Genomic DNA, 17,518 nt, shown 5'->3' on the forward strand with positions numbered 1-17,518 from the left:
CTTTTTGCGCCAATCCCGGGTGACTAAGGTTGACCTTATGTTTTTGTTCCTGGAAGTCCCCGACTAGAGGCGTGGATCGAGAGTGGTGGGCTGTAACCCTAAAATAACGCAGGCTTGGAGGACCCTAGGAAAGTTTTTTTCCGAGCTGATAGATAAATTCCAGGGATGGGTTTTTGTTTCATAGGTGAGGACGGTGATTTCCTAAAAGGATGTCCGGTTCTGTTGGCAGCAGATCACGGTCCTTTTAAAAGCTGTCAGTCCAAATGCGCGTGAACCTGCTGAGTTTTACTCGCGGGGAGGCGTACGTGTCCGCACGTGCGCACACGCTGATTTCTTACAAATGTTGGTCTTTTGCAAATTAGCATGAGGGAAGAAACCCTAAGATCGAGTTTTCAGAATAATTGTCTAGTGAGCCTCCAGATGACGTGTGGCTTACGGAATATCACAATTGCCTTCCAGGCTGGTGAGCGTTGTTTACAGACTGAGGGGAAGCTAATTCTTGATTTTCTGAAAAGGGGTTTTGTTTTGTTTTGTTTTGCCGCTAGCATGGGTGACGTGGGAGGTTGATGTTAACATTTTCAACAGCCGAGATGAAAAAAAAACTGCTTATATTAATGTGATTCTGTTTCTTCATACTTTAGGAGGAAAATAAAATTTTGTTTTACCATCCAAATGAAGTAGAAAAGAATGAGAAAATTAGAAATGTTGGATTATGTGAAGCTATTGTACAGTTTACAAGGTAACGCCTTTCAATGCGCTTTTGCAGAGCTCAGTGAATTCTTACAACTCGTACAACTTGGAGAACCGTCCCCAACATATTCTTTTTTAACCTTTTTAGGACCTTTAGTCCATCAAAACCTGCAAAGTCTTTACATACACAGAAGAACAGACAGTTCTTCAATGAACCAGAAGAGAATTTCTGGATGGTCATGGTATTTACATACACAGTACATCTTTCTGAATTTGTGTAGTGAAGTTATGGGTGATCTTTACTGCTAGGACTTTAGGAAAGTCCTCTAGCTTTTGCAAAGTAAAATCACAATAAAGTTGGTTGCAATTTTAAAATCGAACTCCTATTCAGTGTATTTGTTCTTGGGGCTGTTTCAAGAAGTGTTTTTGGTGTTGTGACATGTTCATATTTTTTCATTTGAGGGAAAATTAAAAACTTATATAATTGGGTCATTGTGTAATTTCACTCTATCAAAATTGTGTAGGTTGTTCGGAATCCTATAATTGAAAAGCAAAGTAAAGATGGAAAACCAATTGTTGAATACCAAGAGGAGGAGTTGTTGGTAATGTGTCATTTTTCATTTCATATTCCTAGAAAATGTTGACTGACTTGGTCAAATTTAAGCTATGTCGCTTTTGCAGAAGATTCTCAGGATATGCGTAGTGAAATTTTATGTCTGTTAGCACAATTGTATAAAAATGCATATCTTGTCTCTGTAATGGCTTCTAATCATCTGTTAAAAGTCCTCATAAAATTGGGCTTACTGGTTCATAACTGAATTTAAATACATCTGATTGTCAGCCCACAAAAGTTGCGGGTCCAAGCTTACAAGCGTTATATTGTGTTGCCAAGAGTATTGTATATTTGCTATGCCATGGACTTTTCCCCCCTTGAATTGAAATCTGTGTTTTTGTGTTTGCAGGACAAGGTTTATAGTTCAGTGCTACAACAGTGCTACAGCATGTACAAGGTAAGCATGACTTTCTTTCTGAATTTAGTCTAACCAGTTACCCCTGTTTACAGGAATTGTTTAAAAATCTTAATTCTTTCGATGACTGCATGGTGAGTACGTATCTGTTTTAGGGGAAAAATAATGGAGCCTTTGAAACAGCACTGAGGTTTATGTATACACTTAATTCACTGAGGACTGAGTTTTTCTCTCTTCCCAGCCTTGTACTAGGAACGTATCCCTGTTGGTAAAAAAGAGAGTCCATGTGCTTGAGGAAAGAAAAGGCATACTGCAGATATTTGTATGATTTAAGGAGTCTGGCGATATTACTTATGTGAAGTGAAACTTAGGTATGAGTTGAGATTTAAAAAAAAAAATGCAGGGCACCTGAGTAGCTCCGTCGGTTAAGCGTCCGACTCTTGATCTCAGCTCAGGTCTTGATCTCAGGGTCATGAGTTCAAGCCCAGTGTTGGTGTCTATGCTGAGCGAGAAGCCTACTTAAAAACATATGCCCCGGGGAGCCTGGGTGGCTCAGTTGTTAAGCGTCTGCCTTTGGCTCAGGTCATGGTCCCAGGGTCCTGGGCTCGAGCCCCGCATCAGGCTGCCTGCTCCCCGGGAAGCCTGCTTCTCCCTCTCCCACTCCCCCTGCTTGTGTTCCCTCTCTCGCTGTGTCTCTCTCTGTCAAATAAATAAATAAAATCTTAAAAAAAAAAAAAAAATGCCCCAAGGGATTAGGTGGTTACGTAGAAATCTCAATTAACAAAGTGTTGAATTTTTGTGATTTATTTTATAATTCAGGCTTTCTCATGTAAATATTTTGTATATTTAAAAATAAGAGGGAATTAAATAAGGTGAATTAGTTAATCTAAAAGGAAAAGAAGAGTCTGTTATACTGGCAAATTGAAGGGTGTAAGAAATTGACTTTTTTAAAAAATCTTTTACATTATTAGCTTTTTAATGGGACATTTCTGAGAGCCATGGAAGATGGAGGTGTCAAGCTCCTAAAAGAAAGATTAGAGAAATTCTTCCATCGGGTAAGTATTTTGAATTTTGTTTATAATTTTAGTAGTCTTCAAAGAGACTTTTAGAAATATACATACAAGTTTGTTTCTTATTTACAAAAAGCTTAGGATTTGAAAGTGACAAAGAAACTAAGATACATTGTGGCAAAACCGGAACAGGGAGAAAACTTCCTTCCCTTCTGAATCTTTTTGTAACCTTTTGTGCAGGATCAGAGCATCCTGCCATTTGTGTGCACCCCCTACCCCCTACATGTTTTGGAGACACCTTTTGGCTTCATTCTCATGCTACCTGTGTCTGTGTGGGCTTACTCAAAAGCGAACTTACTGCATGGTGATTGGTTAATTAGCCGAATTTAAACTCTTTCCCTGAGTCCTACATTTTTATGGATTGATTATTGTTCACTAAACAGAGTATTGTTTAATCTGTATTGACGCAAGGTAAAATTTTTTGCCATGATAGACTTTATTACTTCGTGATTTTTTCCCAAACGATAAATGAATGTGCTAATATAGTTGTCACTCTGTTATACTGTAAGTTAAATTTTATATAGCTTAGCTCTGGTAGAATTCAGGTTAGCTTTTGGAGAAATAACTCTCTATTTTTTTCCCGAAACTACCTTTGATCTGTTTTTGAATTATTTCATTTTTATGAATTACTTTTGTTTCCTGTTTGTTCCTGCACTTTAATGACCGTAATTATTTACTCTCATGGTGTCTCCTAATTCCTGTTCTTCTTGCCTTCATTACTCTCCTGTCTATCAGCAACTGACTGCCTGTCCTTTCAGTGTTATTTTAATAGAAGATGGTACTGTCTGTCCATGATATCACTGTATAGATCCCTAATGAGATTAATATAATTTGAGGAGCACTCATATAAGGAATTAAATAACTCAAAGAGATAAGACAATCTTGAATAATGATTAATGACTTATGTTTGAACTTTATATTTTGAAATTGGAACCAATTTCACATCCAGTTAGATGTGGCTCATCTGCTTACTGGTCCTACCAGTATGCTAGTATGTAATCGTGCCATAAATTGACTAATTATTCTCAGCTGTCAGTGTTATAATTCGGTGTACTCACAGTAAGTTTAATGCCTTGTTTTTTCCCACAGTACTTGCAAACGTTGCATTTGCAATCGTGTGATCTCCTTGACATTTTTGGTGGAATCAGCTTCTTCCCACTGGATAAAATGACTTATTTGAAAATCCAGTCCTTTATTAATAGAATGGAGGAAAGCCTGAGTATAGTCAAATACACTGCCTTTCTCTATAACGATCAACTAATCTGGTATGTACACCCTAAGGCTTGTCATATAAAAGAAGAAAATCTTTTAGGATAATAAAAACAGCAACGACTGGATTGAGAGCAGGCTATCAAACTGGAATGAAGAGCAAGGGGGCAAGGTAGGAAGCATCTTTATAGGTAACTGTCAAAATAAAGCAGTGATTATTTAAACTAAAAGTAGGGTAATTTGGGTTAAAATGATCAAGCAGGGGAGTTTAAAACTGGATCCATGAAAGGTGGAGAAAATGTTCTTGTCGAGTTAAGTTTAGGAATCCTATTTTTATTTTGGTGTTCTTCCGAAAACCTCTTTAAAGAAACAGTATAGTATGTGGACAGCCTACTTTTCATACTTTGTTTTAAAGCTAGGTTTTTAAAAATAACCGAGAAGTTACACGTACTATAAAACCAGGAACTTACCCACTGGCAACCAAAGGTGCATCCTGTAGTAAAAACAAAAACATAATTTCTTTGAAAGTGTTGATACTCAAGAAGAAAAGATAAACTGTAGCTAAATGCTTTCAGCTACCTAAGAGAGCTCCAGAAAAGGAAAAGCCTTATGGATAGGCAGGTGACCGTGACCGTATAGAGGCTGTGGCTCTCAGAGAGACCTGGAGCCAGCTGATGATCTGTCTGAGATGGGCCACTGGGGTTCAGGAGCTGTTCCGGGGGCTTACCGTGTTCAGTTTTCATGTTTACATGGACTGTATCCCACTTTCTGCACTTAAGGATGTGGCCGTATTTGAGCCTGAAAACTTGAGTTCAGCTAACAGAAAGGGCAGTCGTGGTTTCTGGAAATCCACCCTCTCCCTGCTAAGATCTTGTAGCATCATTTTAGGAAGAGAAAGAGGCTAATCCAAAGAAATTTGAATCTGTTTGTGGAACACATTGATGAGTTTTCATGTAGAATTCATTTTCTCTTGTGAAAACATGAAGTCCAGATGAAAAGGCGTCTCCTTTTTTGTTTAACAAATTGTTTAGCAGGACACTTAATGCTCTATTAGCTGGCCCTGTTCTAGTTGCTTTTTATGGTAGTCATGCTGTGGTAGTAAAATGAAATTCTTAGCGCTGCAGTGAGAGGTTGAAGGGGAGTTACCCAGGGTTGGAGGGTGTCTGACGAGGTCTGACGAGGAAGTGGCCCTCCAGGGGCCGAAATTCCAGGGAGGTGCTGGAAAGGCTGCACCCAGCAAGGAGATGGAGGGATGGAGTAGAATCCCATAGCAGTCCATGGTCTCAGGTGCCCTGTCAGAGGAAGGTGGCTCAGATTCCGATTGTCTGACACAGCATAACCCCTGACATAGGCGTGAACTCTGGGGGTGAGAAAGGGTACGGGCCTAGAGCAAGAGGGTCCCCCTCAAAGTCAGCAGCTCCTGCTGGGAGGCCGTGGAGCCAGCATGACCGGTGGCCTAGGGGTCTGGAAGCAGAGCTCCCAGGGCTGCTTGTTGCCCAACTCCTGGGGATCCTCTTGGCATCTTTGTCTCTGTGAAGGACATCGCCTGGAGTTAAGCAGTGTCCAGCTCTGGTGGCTTCATAGGACTGCTCTGGGGTCCCACCCCAATACGCCGATGGGGCAAGGGTGGCCCCAGGCAGTCATCGTAAGAAGGAGCTTCAAGAAAAACAACACGTTGTGGGAGGCAACTGTTAGTTACAAAGCTGGTGTGTTTAAATACCAGTGAAGTATTTTATAGTTCATGAACAGAATATATATATATTTGTTCTTACTGCTTACTGTTGTATTTGTGTGTGTGTGTGCATGCGTGTATTTAGTTTTGAATGCTTTGTTTTGTCAAGTGGAGCCCAATTTTTTTTTTAATCATTCTTATTTTTTTCATCTTGATAAGTGTACTCTTTAATCCTATCTCCTCTTCCCCCACCTTCCCACCCTGCTCCCCTCTGGTAACTATCTGTTTGTTCTCTGTCGTTGAGAGTCTGTTTCTTGGTTTGTCTCTCTTTTTTTTTCCTTTGCTCATTTGTTGCTTAAATTCCACATATGAGTGAAGTCATATGGTATTTGTCTTTCTCTGACTTATTTCACTTAGCATTATAGTCTCTAGCTCTATCCATATTGTTGCAAATGATAAGATTTCATTCTTTTTTATGGCTAATATTCCATTGTATTTAATGTGCCACATCTTCTTTATCCATTTACCGATTTATGGACACTTGGGCTGCTTCCATAATTTGACTATTGTAAATAATGCTGCTATAAACATGGGGAAGGGTGCATGTATCCCTTTGAATTAGTGTTTTTGTATATTTTAGGTAAATACCCAAGAGTGCAGTTGCTGGCTCGTAGGGTGGTTCTATACTCAGTTTTTTGAGGAAGCGCCATACTGTTTTGCACAGTGGCTGCGTCACCACCAGCTTGCATTCCCACCAGCAGTGCAAGAGGGTTCCCCTTTCTCCACATCCGTACCAACACCTATTGTTTCTTGTGTTGTTGATTTTAGCCATTCTTAGAGGTGCCTCACTGTAAGTTTGATTTGTGTTTCCCTGATGGGTGATGTTGAGCATCTTTTCATGTGTCTGTTGGCCATCTGGATGTCTTCCTTGGAGAAATGTCTGTTCGTGTTTTCTGCCCATTTTTTAATGGGATTATTTGGTTTTTGGGTATTGAGTTGTATCAGTTCTTTGTATATTTTAGATAGTAATCCTTTATCGGATTTGTGCATATCTTCTCCCATTCCATAGGTCGCCTGTCAGTTGTGTTGACTGTTTCGTTCACTCTGCAGAAGCTTATTTTGATGTAGTCCCAGTAGTTATTTTTTATTTTATTTCCCTTGCCTCGGGAGACATACCTTGAAAAATGTTGCTACAGCTGATGTCAGAGACACTACTGCCTGTGCTCTCTTCAAGGATTTTTTGTGGTTTCAGGTTTCGCATTTAGGTCTTTAATCCATTTGGAGTTTTTTTTTTTTGTGCAGTGTAAGAAAGTGGTCCAGTTGCATTCTTTTGCATGCTGCCATCCAGTTTTCCCAACACCATTAGTTGGAGAGATTGTCTTTTCCGTGTTCGATACTCATTTCTCCTTTGTTGAAGGTTAATTGACCCTATAATTGTAGGTTTATTTCTGGGTTTTCTGTTCTGTTCCACTCCTCTATGTATCTGTTTTATGCCAGTACCGTATTGTTTTAATCATTACTGCATTATAATATAACTTGAAATCTGGAGTTGTGATGCCTCCGGTTTTGTGTTTTCAAGACCGCTTTGGCTATTTGAGGTCTTCTGTGGTTCCATACAGATTCTGGGATTGTTTGTTCAAGTTCTGTGAAAAATACTGTTGGTGTATTAATAAGGGGTTTTGTTAAATGTGTAGATTTTTTTGGGTCGTATAGACATTTTAACAGTATTTGTTCTTCCAGTCCATGAGCATGGAATGTCTATTTGTGTTGTCTTGAATTTCTTTCATCAGTGGTTTATAGTTTTCAGAGTACAGGTGTTTCACCTCCGTGGTTACGTTTATTCCTAGATATTTTATTGTTTTCAGTGCAGTTGTAAATAAGATTCTTTTCTTAATTTCACTTTCTGCTGCTTCATTATTAGTGTATGGGAATGGAACAGATTCCTGTACATTGATTTTTGTGAATTTACTGAATTCCTTTATCAGTTCTAATAGTTTTTTGGTGGCCTTTAGGGTTTTCCATATATACAGTGTCATGTCATCTGGAAATCATGAGAGTTTTACTTGTTCCTTACCAGTGTGGATGCTTTTTTCTTTCTTTTTTTTGTCTGACTGCTCTCGCTAGGACTTCCAGTACTATGTTGAATAACAGTGGTGAGAGTGGACATGCTTTGTCTTGTTCCTGACCGCAGGGAAAAGCTCTCAGTTTTTCCCCATTGGGTATGATGTTGGCTGTGGGTTTTTCATATATGACCTTTATTATGTCGAGATATGTTCCCTCTAGGCCTACTTTGCAGAGGGTTTTTATCATGATGGGTGTTGTACTTCGTTGAATGCTTTTTCTGCACCTATTGAAATGATCATATGGTTTTTATCCTTTCTTATTGTTCTGATGTATCACATTGATTGTTTTGCAAATATTGAACCACCCTTGCATTTCAAGAATAAATCCCACTTGATCATGGTGAATGATTTTTTTAATGTATTGTTGGATTGGTTTGCTACTTATTATATTGTTTTGAAATTATCTGATTGAAGGTAGAGACATCTGTCTGTCCCAGGACATGGCCAGAACCTGGTACATTGTAGATGCTTGGTAAATGGTTGTGAGCTCAAAGCAAATGGTTAGTAGAAATATCTTCTAGTTCTGTTTGGACTTGGTTGCATTTAATGGATGGATTTGGTATTGCAGTGGCCATGATAGGATTAGACATTACTGCTGTTTGGTAGGAGGATGTCAGTCAACTTTCTTGTCCAGAGTTCTTGCCCTTTTTTTTGAGAGAATTTTCTTTTTAGTGAATTGATTTTCTTTCCAGAGGGTAATGCTTTTATGAATAAATGGTTTAGCTATTTCTAAGTTAATCAAAGTTGACCATACCCTTGGATCTTGACTAGATTATTTTATACTTAATACATGACAATAACATCTGTATTGTAGACACAACTGAACCTGATATGAAGGTTTCTACATTGCATTCAAATGGATCAGTTGAGATTTAAGCTGAAGAAAAGTTTTTGGGTTTTTTGTTTGTTTGTTTTTTTTTTTAAGAAAACACTTTAGGGGCACTGATTGGTTAAGCATCTGCCTTTGGCTCAGGTCATGATCCTGGCGTGCTGGGATCGAGCCCCACATTGGGCTCCCTGCTCCACAGGGAGCCTGCTTCTCCCTCTCCCTCTAGCCTGCTACTCCTTCTGCTTGTGCTCTCTCTGTCAAAAAATAAAAATTAAAAAAATTAAAAACTTTATAAGTATAAAGAAGAAAATTCATATTAAACCATATTTGAGAGACTTTGAGAGAACACCTACACTTCTGAGCATGAGTAGGCTGTCGCCTGTTTGATGTGAACCACTGATGCAGTCCTGAATCATTTGGACCTGTTAGTGCAGGAATTTTTTGCTTTGTGTATTTATTTATCTATTTGTTTATTTGCACTAAGGAAGGAACTTTTTGAGTTTTTTAACTTTTTTTTAATAAGAACTTCCCCCCAATAGTAACATCTTCCATAATTATAATGCATTATTGCCTCGTTTATTTTTTTGTAGGGGAGCAGAAGTAGGGATGGGGGTGGCAGACACTGGAGAGAGGGCTGCTGTGGTCTAAGGCCTCGCTGAAGGCCAAGTGGGAATCGCCTACTTGGGGTTTTGTGCTCTGGACACCTGGCTGCAACTTAGTATTTTTCTTTTTAAGTTTTCTATCCAGAGGACCAATGCCACGGTATTTAATGCCTAGCATTAAATCTGAAGCGAAATAATAAAACAAAGCCCTAGTCACAGTACACATGGTGAGCAGTTAAGTAGTGTTGTCTGCCGTCTCCTCTTCCAGGGTTTTTTCAACTTTGTGTCTTATGGTCTAGAATAGTGGCGTTCAATAAGAAAATAGTGCAGGGGCGCCTGGGTGGTTCAGTCAGTTAAGCATCTGACTCTTGATTTCGGTCCAGGTCATGAACTCAGGGTTGTGGGATCAAGCCCCACACTGGGCTCCACACACTAGGGGGAGTCTGCTTGGGATTCTCTCTCTCCCTCTGTCCATCTCCCTGTCTGCTGGCTTGCTTTCTCTCAAGTCTTTTTTTTTTTTTTTTAATATTTTATTTATTTACCTGAGAAAGAGAGCGCGCTTGAGAGAGCACAAGCAGAGGGAGAGGAAAAAGCAGACTCCCTGCTGAGCAGGGAGCCCTATGCAGGGGCTCAATCCCAGGACCCTGAGATCATGAGCCAAAGGCAGATGCTTAACCAACTGAGTCACCCAGGTACCCCTAAATAAAATCTAAAAAACCGGGGGGGCGCCTGGGTGGCTCAGTCGTTAAGCGTCTGCTTTCGGCTCAGGTCATGATCCCCGGCTCCTGGGATCAAGCCCCCCATCGGGCTCCCTGCTCAGCGGGAAGCCAGCTCCTCCCTCTACTAATTCCCCCTGCTGTGTTCCCTCTCTCGCTGTGTCTCTGTGTCAAATAAATAAAATCGTTAAAAAATTTTAAAAAAATTAAAAAAATATATAGTGCAAGCCACATACATAATTTTAAGATTCCTAGTAGCTACGTTCAAATGAAAAGAAACTGGTAAGATTAACATTTTAGCCCCATATATCTAAAATTATTTATTTCAACCTGTAAAAGCTTAAATTATTAATGAGCTATTATAAATTTATTTCAACACGTAAACAACGTAAATTATTAATGACCTATTCTTTTTGTGCTAAATCTTAGCAGTCCAGTGTGTGTTTTACACTCATTGCAACAAACCACATCTCAAGTGTTCAGTAGCCATATGTGCCCAGTAGCTGCTCTTTTTTTTTTTTTTTTAAGATTTTGTTTATTTATTTGAGAGAGGGAAAGCGAGCAAGTGAGCAAGAGAGAGAGAGAGCGCCAGCGGAGGGAGAGGGAGAAGCAGGCTCCCCGCTGAGCAGGGAGCCTGACGCAGGGCTTGATCCCAGGACCCCAGGATCATGACCTGAGCCAAAGGCAGATGCTTAACGGACTGAGCCCCCCAGGCGCCCCCCACTAGCTGCTCTTATTGGGAAGTGCAGCTGCAGAAGAAATTGCCCAGCCCGTAGTCATTTATGTAGTGTCTTCTACCTGTCATCGACAACCCCTCCCTACTGGTACTTCTTTCTTATGTCTTAAAAGGAAAATAACATCCGGAACCTGTTTTGTTTTCCTCCTTCTGTCTTCTTACCTCAGTTATTTCTGTAAAAGAAGAAAAACGGGTGACTTTTCATGTGTTTGATTTGGAGATTCCATCTGCCCAGTTGGCTGCATAATACTTTGAGAGTTAGAGTTGGCATAGGACAAACAAAACAAACCTGCTTAAGGGGCTAGGGCTCCCTCCCTGATAGTTTTAGTTGTGGACAAGACCTTATGAAGATGGCCCTGGAAAGGAGAGAGGCGGCAGAGGAAGAGGAAGAAATGAGACAGCTTTGAAAGAGTCTCAGGAAGGGAGCAGCATGTATTTGCCAAGGAAAGCCAAATTTCTCTAACAGATGGTTTCACTGGGAAAAGAAGAGAGCCTCTGGAATACGGTATAGAGGCTTGATTTATAATAAAGTTGGATTTCATCACAGGATTTTTTTTTCCGCTTGTCTTGAATAGAAAAAAATCAGACACAGACTCATGGTCTGTTTATATCCCTACCTAGAAAACTGATCTCAATGATGGACTCTGAAAAACAAACTGAGGGTTCTAGAGGGGAGGGGGGTAGGGGGATGGGTTAGCCTGGTGATGGGTATTGAGGAGGGCACGTTCTGCATGGAGCATTGGGTGTTATGAACAAACAATGAATCATGGAACACTGCACCAAAAACTAATGATGTAATATATGGTGATTAACATAACAATAAAAAAATAAAAAAAAAACTGATCTCAAATAGGGTCTGCTGCCTGCCAGTGTCTCAGCACTGTTTCCACATGCTACTTACTCTTGCCTCGTTTCAGATTAGACTTGCCTGAAGGTTTGTTGCTTTCTCTTCCTTCTCTCTGCCTCCACCGAAGTCCTAGAATTAAGATCCACATACGTTTCTGAGACTGAGTAGGAGCAAGTTCCCCATCAACAGCAGGCCAGTGGTTCCCGGGAGGCTGGGTGCAAGCAGGTGGCATTTCTCTACAGCCAGGAAAGCGAAGAGAAGTCTGCCACCTGAAGTGGAGTGCTGTGGTTGTCAGTGCTCCCTGAAGCGGTGGAATTCAAGCAGGGAGTCAAGTCAAATCAAATCAGACCAGTGACTTCTTGTTTAAAATGGCATGTAGAATGCAGGATGACACAGTAGTCGCGCCTTTGCCAGCTCAGGATAAAGTGCTAGTGGCAGACTAGTTTAATTCCTTCCCTTCTGGAACTTCCCAGTCAAGGAAGGGGTTTCTGGGTATAGTGTAAACAAGAAAAAAAGAGGAGCTTTATTATGATCAGAGCCACAGGAAGACAGAAGACCAATTCCAGGCTTTTAACACCATGCTTTTCTGATATTTCAGGAGTGGGTTAGAACAAGATGACATGAGAATTTTATACAAATACCTCACCACGTCTCTGTTTCCAAGGCATATCGAACCTGAGGTACGGCCGGGCAGTGGTCTTCCTCCCTCCCACCCCCGTCTCTGTCTCTCTCTCTGCACATGTCTGTTGTATGTATACATACACACACCCCCCCCCCCCGGCCTGGGGGGCTGGGGGGGTAGGGGGGACAGGGGAGGAGAATGGAGTAATGCGGTGGTCGGTGGGGCACCTCTGATCTATACATTACATTGCTAGTGTGATATCCCTCAGCACAGAAAATCATGTGTGTCAGCTCTTTGTTATGTCCAAGTACAGTAGCAAAGGTCTGTTTTTAAGAGGAGCAACTCATTGAGTAGCGGTGAAACAGGTTTTAGGTAGGGTTCTGGGAACTTGAAAACACCTGGGATCTTTGACAGAAGAAAGGTGAATCCTGTGGTCTTGTCACCTACAAGCATGAGGTGTCATTCTGTAGATATTCTATTGCCTGCCTGGCTTTTCCACTGTGATACTTACTTTCCCAGTTTTCTGCAGAGATCTGTAAGTAATACTGCAGCCTTCTCCCCAAAGTGTCCTTTTGCAGCTCTCATTAGGTTGAGGATGAAAAATATTCATCGCCCACGAATCATTTTGGCTGAGATGCGTACACACGCTCGCTCGCTCCCTCCCCCATTTAAGGCTATAACTTGAAACAACAGGAGGAAAAACCTTTTTGATAAGAAATTGAAAGTCCGGTTTTGAGAAGGACCTGGTCCTGCATGTAGTTCCTTTCTAGGCAGTTTGAGTGCAGTGGCTCATGTTTCTTAGGTACGTACCATGTCCCAGACACTGTCTGAGTGCCCAGCAAACATGCATTATCTCTTGGCATCCTGACAACCATCCTGAGTAGGATACCTTATCCCCACCTTACAGATAGGATACTCAGGCTAGGGGGCTTCAGTGACATACCCGGGATCACCTAGCCAGGAAGTGGCAGGGCCATGACTTGATCTCAGGATCTGCCTGATGCTAAAGCACCTGTTGACGTACACACCCTCAGGAGGCTTTTCCATGTGTGACAGTGCAGCTGCCCCAGCAGAAAACCCTGCTACTTTATTACCTGCCCAAAGACCGGGGCTTACAAAATTGGAAACCACAGTATTCAACACGGCAATGTGAGTGTGGACGCCTGAGGCCTTTTTTTCTCAGCACAGGCTGCCTACCTGAGAGTCAGATACCCATTTTTACTATTGGATTTAGAATGTTTTTCAACCTTTTTTGTGTGTGTGTGACTATATGCTAAAATTTAACGTAGACTAAAAGAATGTCAGAGGTTTTTAGAAGAATGAGAAGTTTCAGCTAACATGACTATTGGATTTGTTTTTGTTTTTCCTTTTCCTGTGCGAATTGAAATAGTACATCTTCGGCACAGAGTCTCAGGAGTGTGCTACAAATATAAATCATGAGGAGGCATGATGTCCTGGTGGAAGGCTTTGATGTCAGACAGGCATGGGGTTAACGCCTGGCCCTGCCGCATAGGAGCCGTGTGTGCTGGGGAACTTACACTAACTTGAGTTTCCACAATGAGAAAATAGGAAGAGTGTGCTGCTGCTAGGGTCCTACGAGGTGGTCGTTGCCTAGCTTACATTAACCACGTGGGAACTCTCGGTTACTGCTGTAAAAGGAACTAAATCAGTCTGTGGAGTATAGGGTATCAATGCATCCTTTATGTAGCTCTTGTAATCCCCCCTCCCTTTTATTAGTGGGGAGGAATGTGAGTGAATGATACAGAAAAATGGCATGGAGCCAACTAGTAGGTATGAATGCGGTTTTCAAAGCTTCAAAAGGAGAAAATCTAATAAGTCATTTCTCAATGTTTACAGTTGGCGGGAAGGGATTCTCCAGTAAGGGCGGAGATGCCAGGAAATCTTCAGCATTACGGAAGGTAGAACTTCTGTTCTTCGATATATAGTATTGGATTTTATTATTTTTTTTTTTTGGTAAAGGTAAAATCATCAACCCTGAATTACTTTTGTGCTGTTTATTGGCAGTCATCAGCAAAGGAAATGCTGTTGTTTCCAGTGAATTAAAACTTTATCATACTCTGAAATTTGGTGTTTTCCAAGTAATGTCTAGCTTCCAAAAATATATATATATATTAAGTGGTAATATATTCTGTCTTATATATTCCTGTTTATCATTTACCTAATTGAATTGAGTCATTTCTGTGCTTACTTTTCAGATTTCTTACTGGACCCTTGAACCTTAATGATCCAGAAGCAAAATGCAGATTCCCCAAAATTTTTGTAAATACAGATGACACTTACGAAGCACTGCATTTAATTGTTTATAAGGTAACAACTGCTTTTCCCTCCAGCAGTACAGATTAATGTGAAAGTAAATCTCCCTTGCAGTACACTTGTACACGAGTGAGTGTGCCTACACACCTCTTAAATATTTCTCAGAACAGATGTTGAAAGTTCTACTTGTTGCAAAACTCAAAATGGCTTCTCCTCTGAAACAGTGGGTTTATTTTCAGCTCCTTTTCAGTGCTTTTCTTATTAGAAAAGTGTAAGTAAGATTAGTGTAAGAATCACTGTCTGACACTGAGGCTGTGACTCAGAAGCTTTTGAAGCCCCATGTGCTCACACATCAGAGGCAGAGATGGTGGTGCCTCATCGTTAGATGCCTTCCGGTGCGGGGCTGGCCACACTTCAGTGAAGTCTGCTTTCTCAGATTGGAAAGCACGGGCTTGCTGATTCTATAATGGTAGTCCAGTCATAGCTCAGATATGTTAGGTTGGGTTTTCTACAGGTGGTTTTGGGTTCAAGAAAGAAGGCTAATAAGCATGTGTGTTTATCTTCTTCCCCACCTGAGAATATAATTATGTTTTAATTTGTAAAGGCCTAGAAATGGTGGTGTGAGAGCATAGGGTGGAAGTGAACATCAGAATGGAGGGATCCTTCTCTCCCTGGAAGGCAGGAAGGGGGTGTAAGTGGGTGCTGATGAAGTCCGGCCAAGGACGTGAGTAGAGGAGGTGCACTAAGGCAAGAGCCCGCGTGCCCCCACAGAAACCCAGGGAAGCTCCTGGTTTGGAGATAACACCTAAGGAGTCAGGAGTGGGAAGTGAGCTTGGAGGGGAGTAAGTGAAGTGTTGTATATAAACTAGCCAGCCAGCCCTTTTCCCATCCTTAAACACACACGGGCAACCAAGCACGTATCCCTGGGTGAAAGTCAAAGGTCCTTTTTTTTTTTTTTCCCCCTGGGATCATGACCTGAGCCAAAGGCAGACACTTCCAGGCACCCCTCAAGGGTCCTTTTAAAGAAAAACAGTCTGGGGGATGCCTGGGTGGCTCATTCGTTAAGCGTCTGCCTTCAGCTCGGGTCGTGATCCCAGAGTCCTGGCATCGAGCCCCACATCGGGCTCCCTACTCAGCGGGAAGCCTGCTTCTCCCTCTCCCACTCCCCCTGCTTGTGTTCCCTCTCTCGCTGTGTCTCTCTCTGTCAAATAAATAAAACCTTAAAAAAAAAAAAATCTGGGGAGCCCTATGTGGCTAGTGTGGATGTGAACACCTGAGAACAAGCGGTGATTTGGGTGCCTGTGTAACTGCTGCCCTCGTCCTGCCCCAGAGCAGAGCCTCCCTCCCTGGTCAGCCGCGCACTCCCTCATCCTTTAGCGTGCTTGGAAAAACAAAGCTGTAGATCTTGAAAGAAACAAAAATGACTTTGGAAACAGAACGTGTAAAAATTAACATCTGCAGAGATTGGGGAAGTGTATCTATAAAACTGAAACAGGACCTGAAAGAGTCAGGGCTAGAGTAAACTTAGGTTATTTGAAAACATAATTCTTAAAATTATTTATTGGGGCAAGATACACATAGCATAAAATTTGCCATTTTAACCCATTTTTAAGTACATTCACAGTATTGGACAGACGTCACCACTGTCTGTTTCCAGAACTTGTCTTCACCCCAAATTCTGTACCCATTAAACAATAACCCTTCAGCCCCTGTCCCCTGAAAATATAATTTTTGACAGGAGAACTTCATTAGAAGCGTTAAAGATAAGTTGCCCTGCCTCAAATATAAGATAAAATGATCAGAGATGAAAATATGGAGAAAATCATTGAACACTACATCAAAAACTAGATGTACTATATGTTGGCTAATTGAATTTAAATTAAAATAATTTTTTAAAAAGAAAAAAATTTTTTAAATAAAATAGGGAGAGAAGATGGGAGAGAGGGATTTCCACATCTGATTCATAAAAAGTTGAAGAAGAAATTAGTCAAGTGTATCATGCGGACATGTCTAGCTGAAGAAGAACACATTTCCCAGATTGGAAAGGCCCACTGACTATCCCACACAGTGAATCAAAAAGACCCACTCCAATGCACACAGTGGGCAGTTTCAGAAATATAAAGAGAAGATCCCAGAAGCTTCCAGAAGGAAAATCAAGTCACCCATAAATAAAACTGGCATTAGCAGCCGTTTCCTTACCGGCAACAGATGTCAGGTAACAAGGGAAGGAAGACTTTCAAAGTTCTGAGAGAGTTTTTTAGTGTAGAATTCTTTGCCGAGCTAAACGATCTCCTCACAGGTGAGATCAAAGAAAGGTGTATTAGTAGTGAAAGGTCTCGGGGCGCCTGGGTGGCTCAGTTGGTTAAGCGACTGCCTTCGGCTCAGGTCATGATCCCAGGGTCCTGGGATCGAGCCCCACATCGGGCTCCCTGCTCGGCGGGAAGCCTGCTTCTCCCTCTGCCTCTCCCCCTGCTTGTGTTCCCTCTCTTGCTGTCTCTCTCTCTCTGTCAATTAAATAAATAAAATCTTTAAAAAAAAAAAAAATAGTGAAAGGTCTCAGAAAGGTTACCCCATGCAGCCATTCTTCGGGTTTGCATGGCATTGTATATCAGAATCAGTGAAGAAACCAAGAATGAGAATACCTCCGAACCCACCACAGTGGCCGTGCCGCAGCAGGACAGTAAGGAGGCGGCTTGAGGTGATAGAGCTCTGAGTCTGTGACGAAGGTAGCACCTCTCAGGGACTTCCGCGGTGGAACAGAGGAAGGGGGGCTCTGTTCTGGGCGCAGGGGCTCCAGAACAAAAGATGTCGCCTTCATAAAATAGTATGGCTGCGAGATTTGATTGAATGTTGGGGGTGCCGAGGAATGGCACAGGAGGAGAGATTTCCAGGGAAGGTGTACAAACAGACATGTCTGAAAATGAACCATAACTGGGGTAGGGCAAAGCCCACTTTTCTAGCAAGTTAAAATCATTCTCGTCTGAATGACAGGGGGTAATGACTTTGAAGCCTAGTGGAAGAAATATCCAGGTACCCTCTATTGTTTATTGGATTTCCTTTTTTGAGTCAATCAATAGGTAGAATTTTTTTGTTTTTAAGATTTATTTGAGAGAGCGAGAATGAGAGAGAGAGTACACGAGAGGGGGGAGGGTCAGAGGGA

At 41.5% G+C, this 17,518-nt stretch overlaps 1 protein-coding gene across 2 annotated transcripts in view; it reads left to right on the forward strand.

Moving 5' to 3' along the window:
• CCZ1 (CCZ1 vacuolar protein trafficking and biogenesis associated) overlaps positions 1-17,518 on the forward strand; it is a 30,779-nt gene that overhangs the window by 505 nt on the left and 12,756 nt on the right. For both annotated transcript variants that reach the window (XM_028088444.2, XM_088016714.1), the window contains exons 2-10: positions 642-739; positions 839-932; positions 1,215-1,292; positions 1,653-1,700; positions 2,630-2,713; positions 3,818-3,993; positions 12,061-12,142; positions 13,942-14,003; positions 14,301-14,412. In XM_028088444.2, coding sequence (XP_027944245.1) covers positions 642-739; positions 839-932; positions 1,215-1,292; positions 1,653-1,700; positions 2,630-2,713; positions 3,818-3,993; positions 12,061-12,142; positions 13,942-14,003; positions 14,301-14,412 — 834 coding nt within the window. The remainder of the gene's footprint in view (positions 1-641; positions 740-838; positions 933-1,214; positions 1,293-1,652; positions 1,701-2,629; positions 2,714-3,817; positions 3,994-12,060; positions 12,143-13,941; positions 14,004-14,300; positions 14,413-17,518) is intronic.

The sequence above is a fragment of the Eumetopias jubatus genome, unplaced genomic scaffold (genome assembly GCF_037043125.1).
Source record: "Eumetopias jubatus isolate StellerSeaLion01/CBP00866 unplaced genomic scaffold, mEumJub1_p1.0 scaffold_12, whole genome shotgun sequence".
NCBI classification, from domain to species: domain Eukaryota; kingdom Metazoa; phylum Chordata; class Mammalia; order Carnivora; family Otariidae; genus Eumetopias; species Eumetopias jubatus.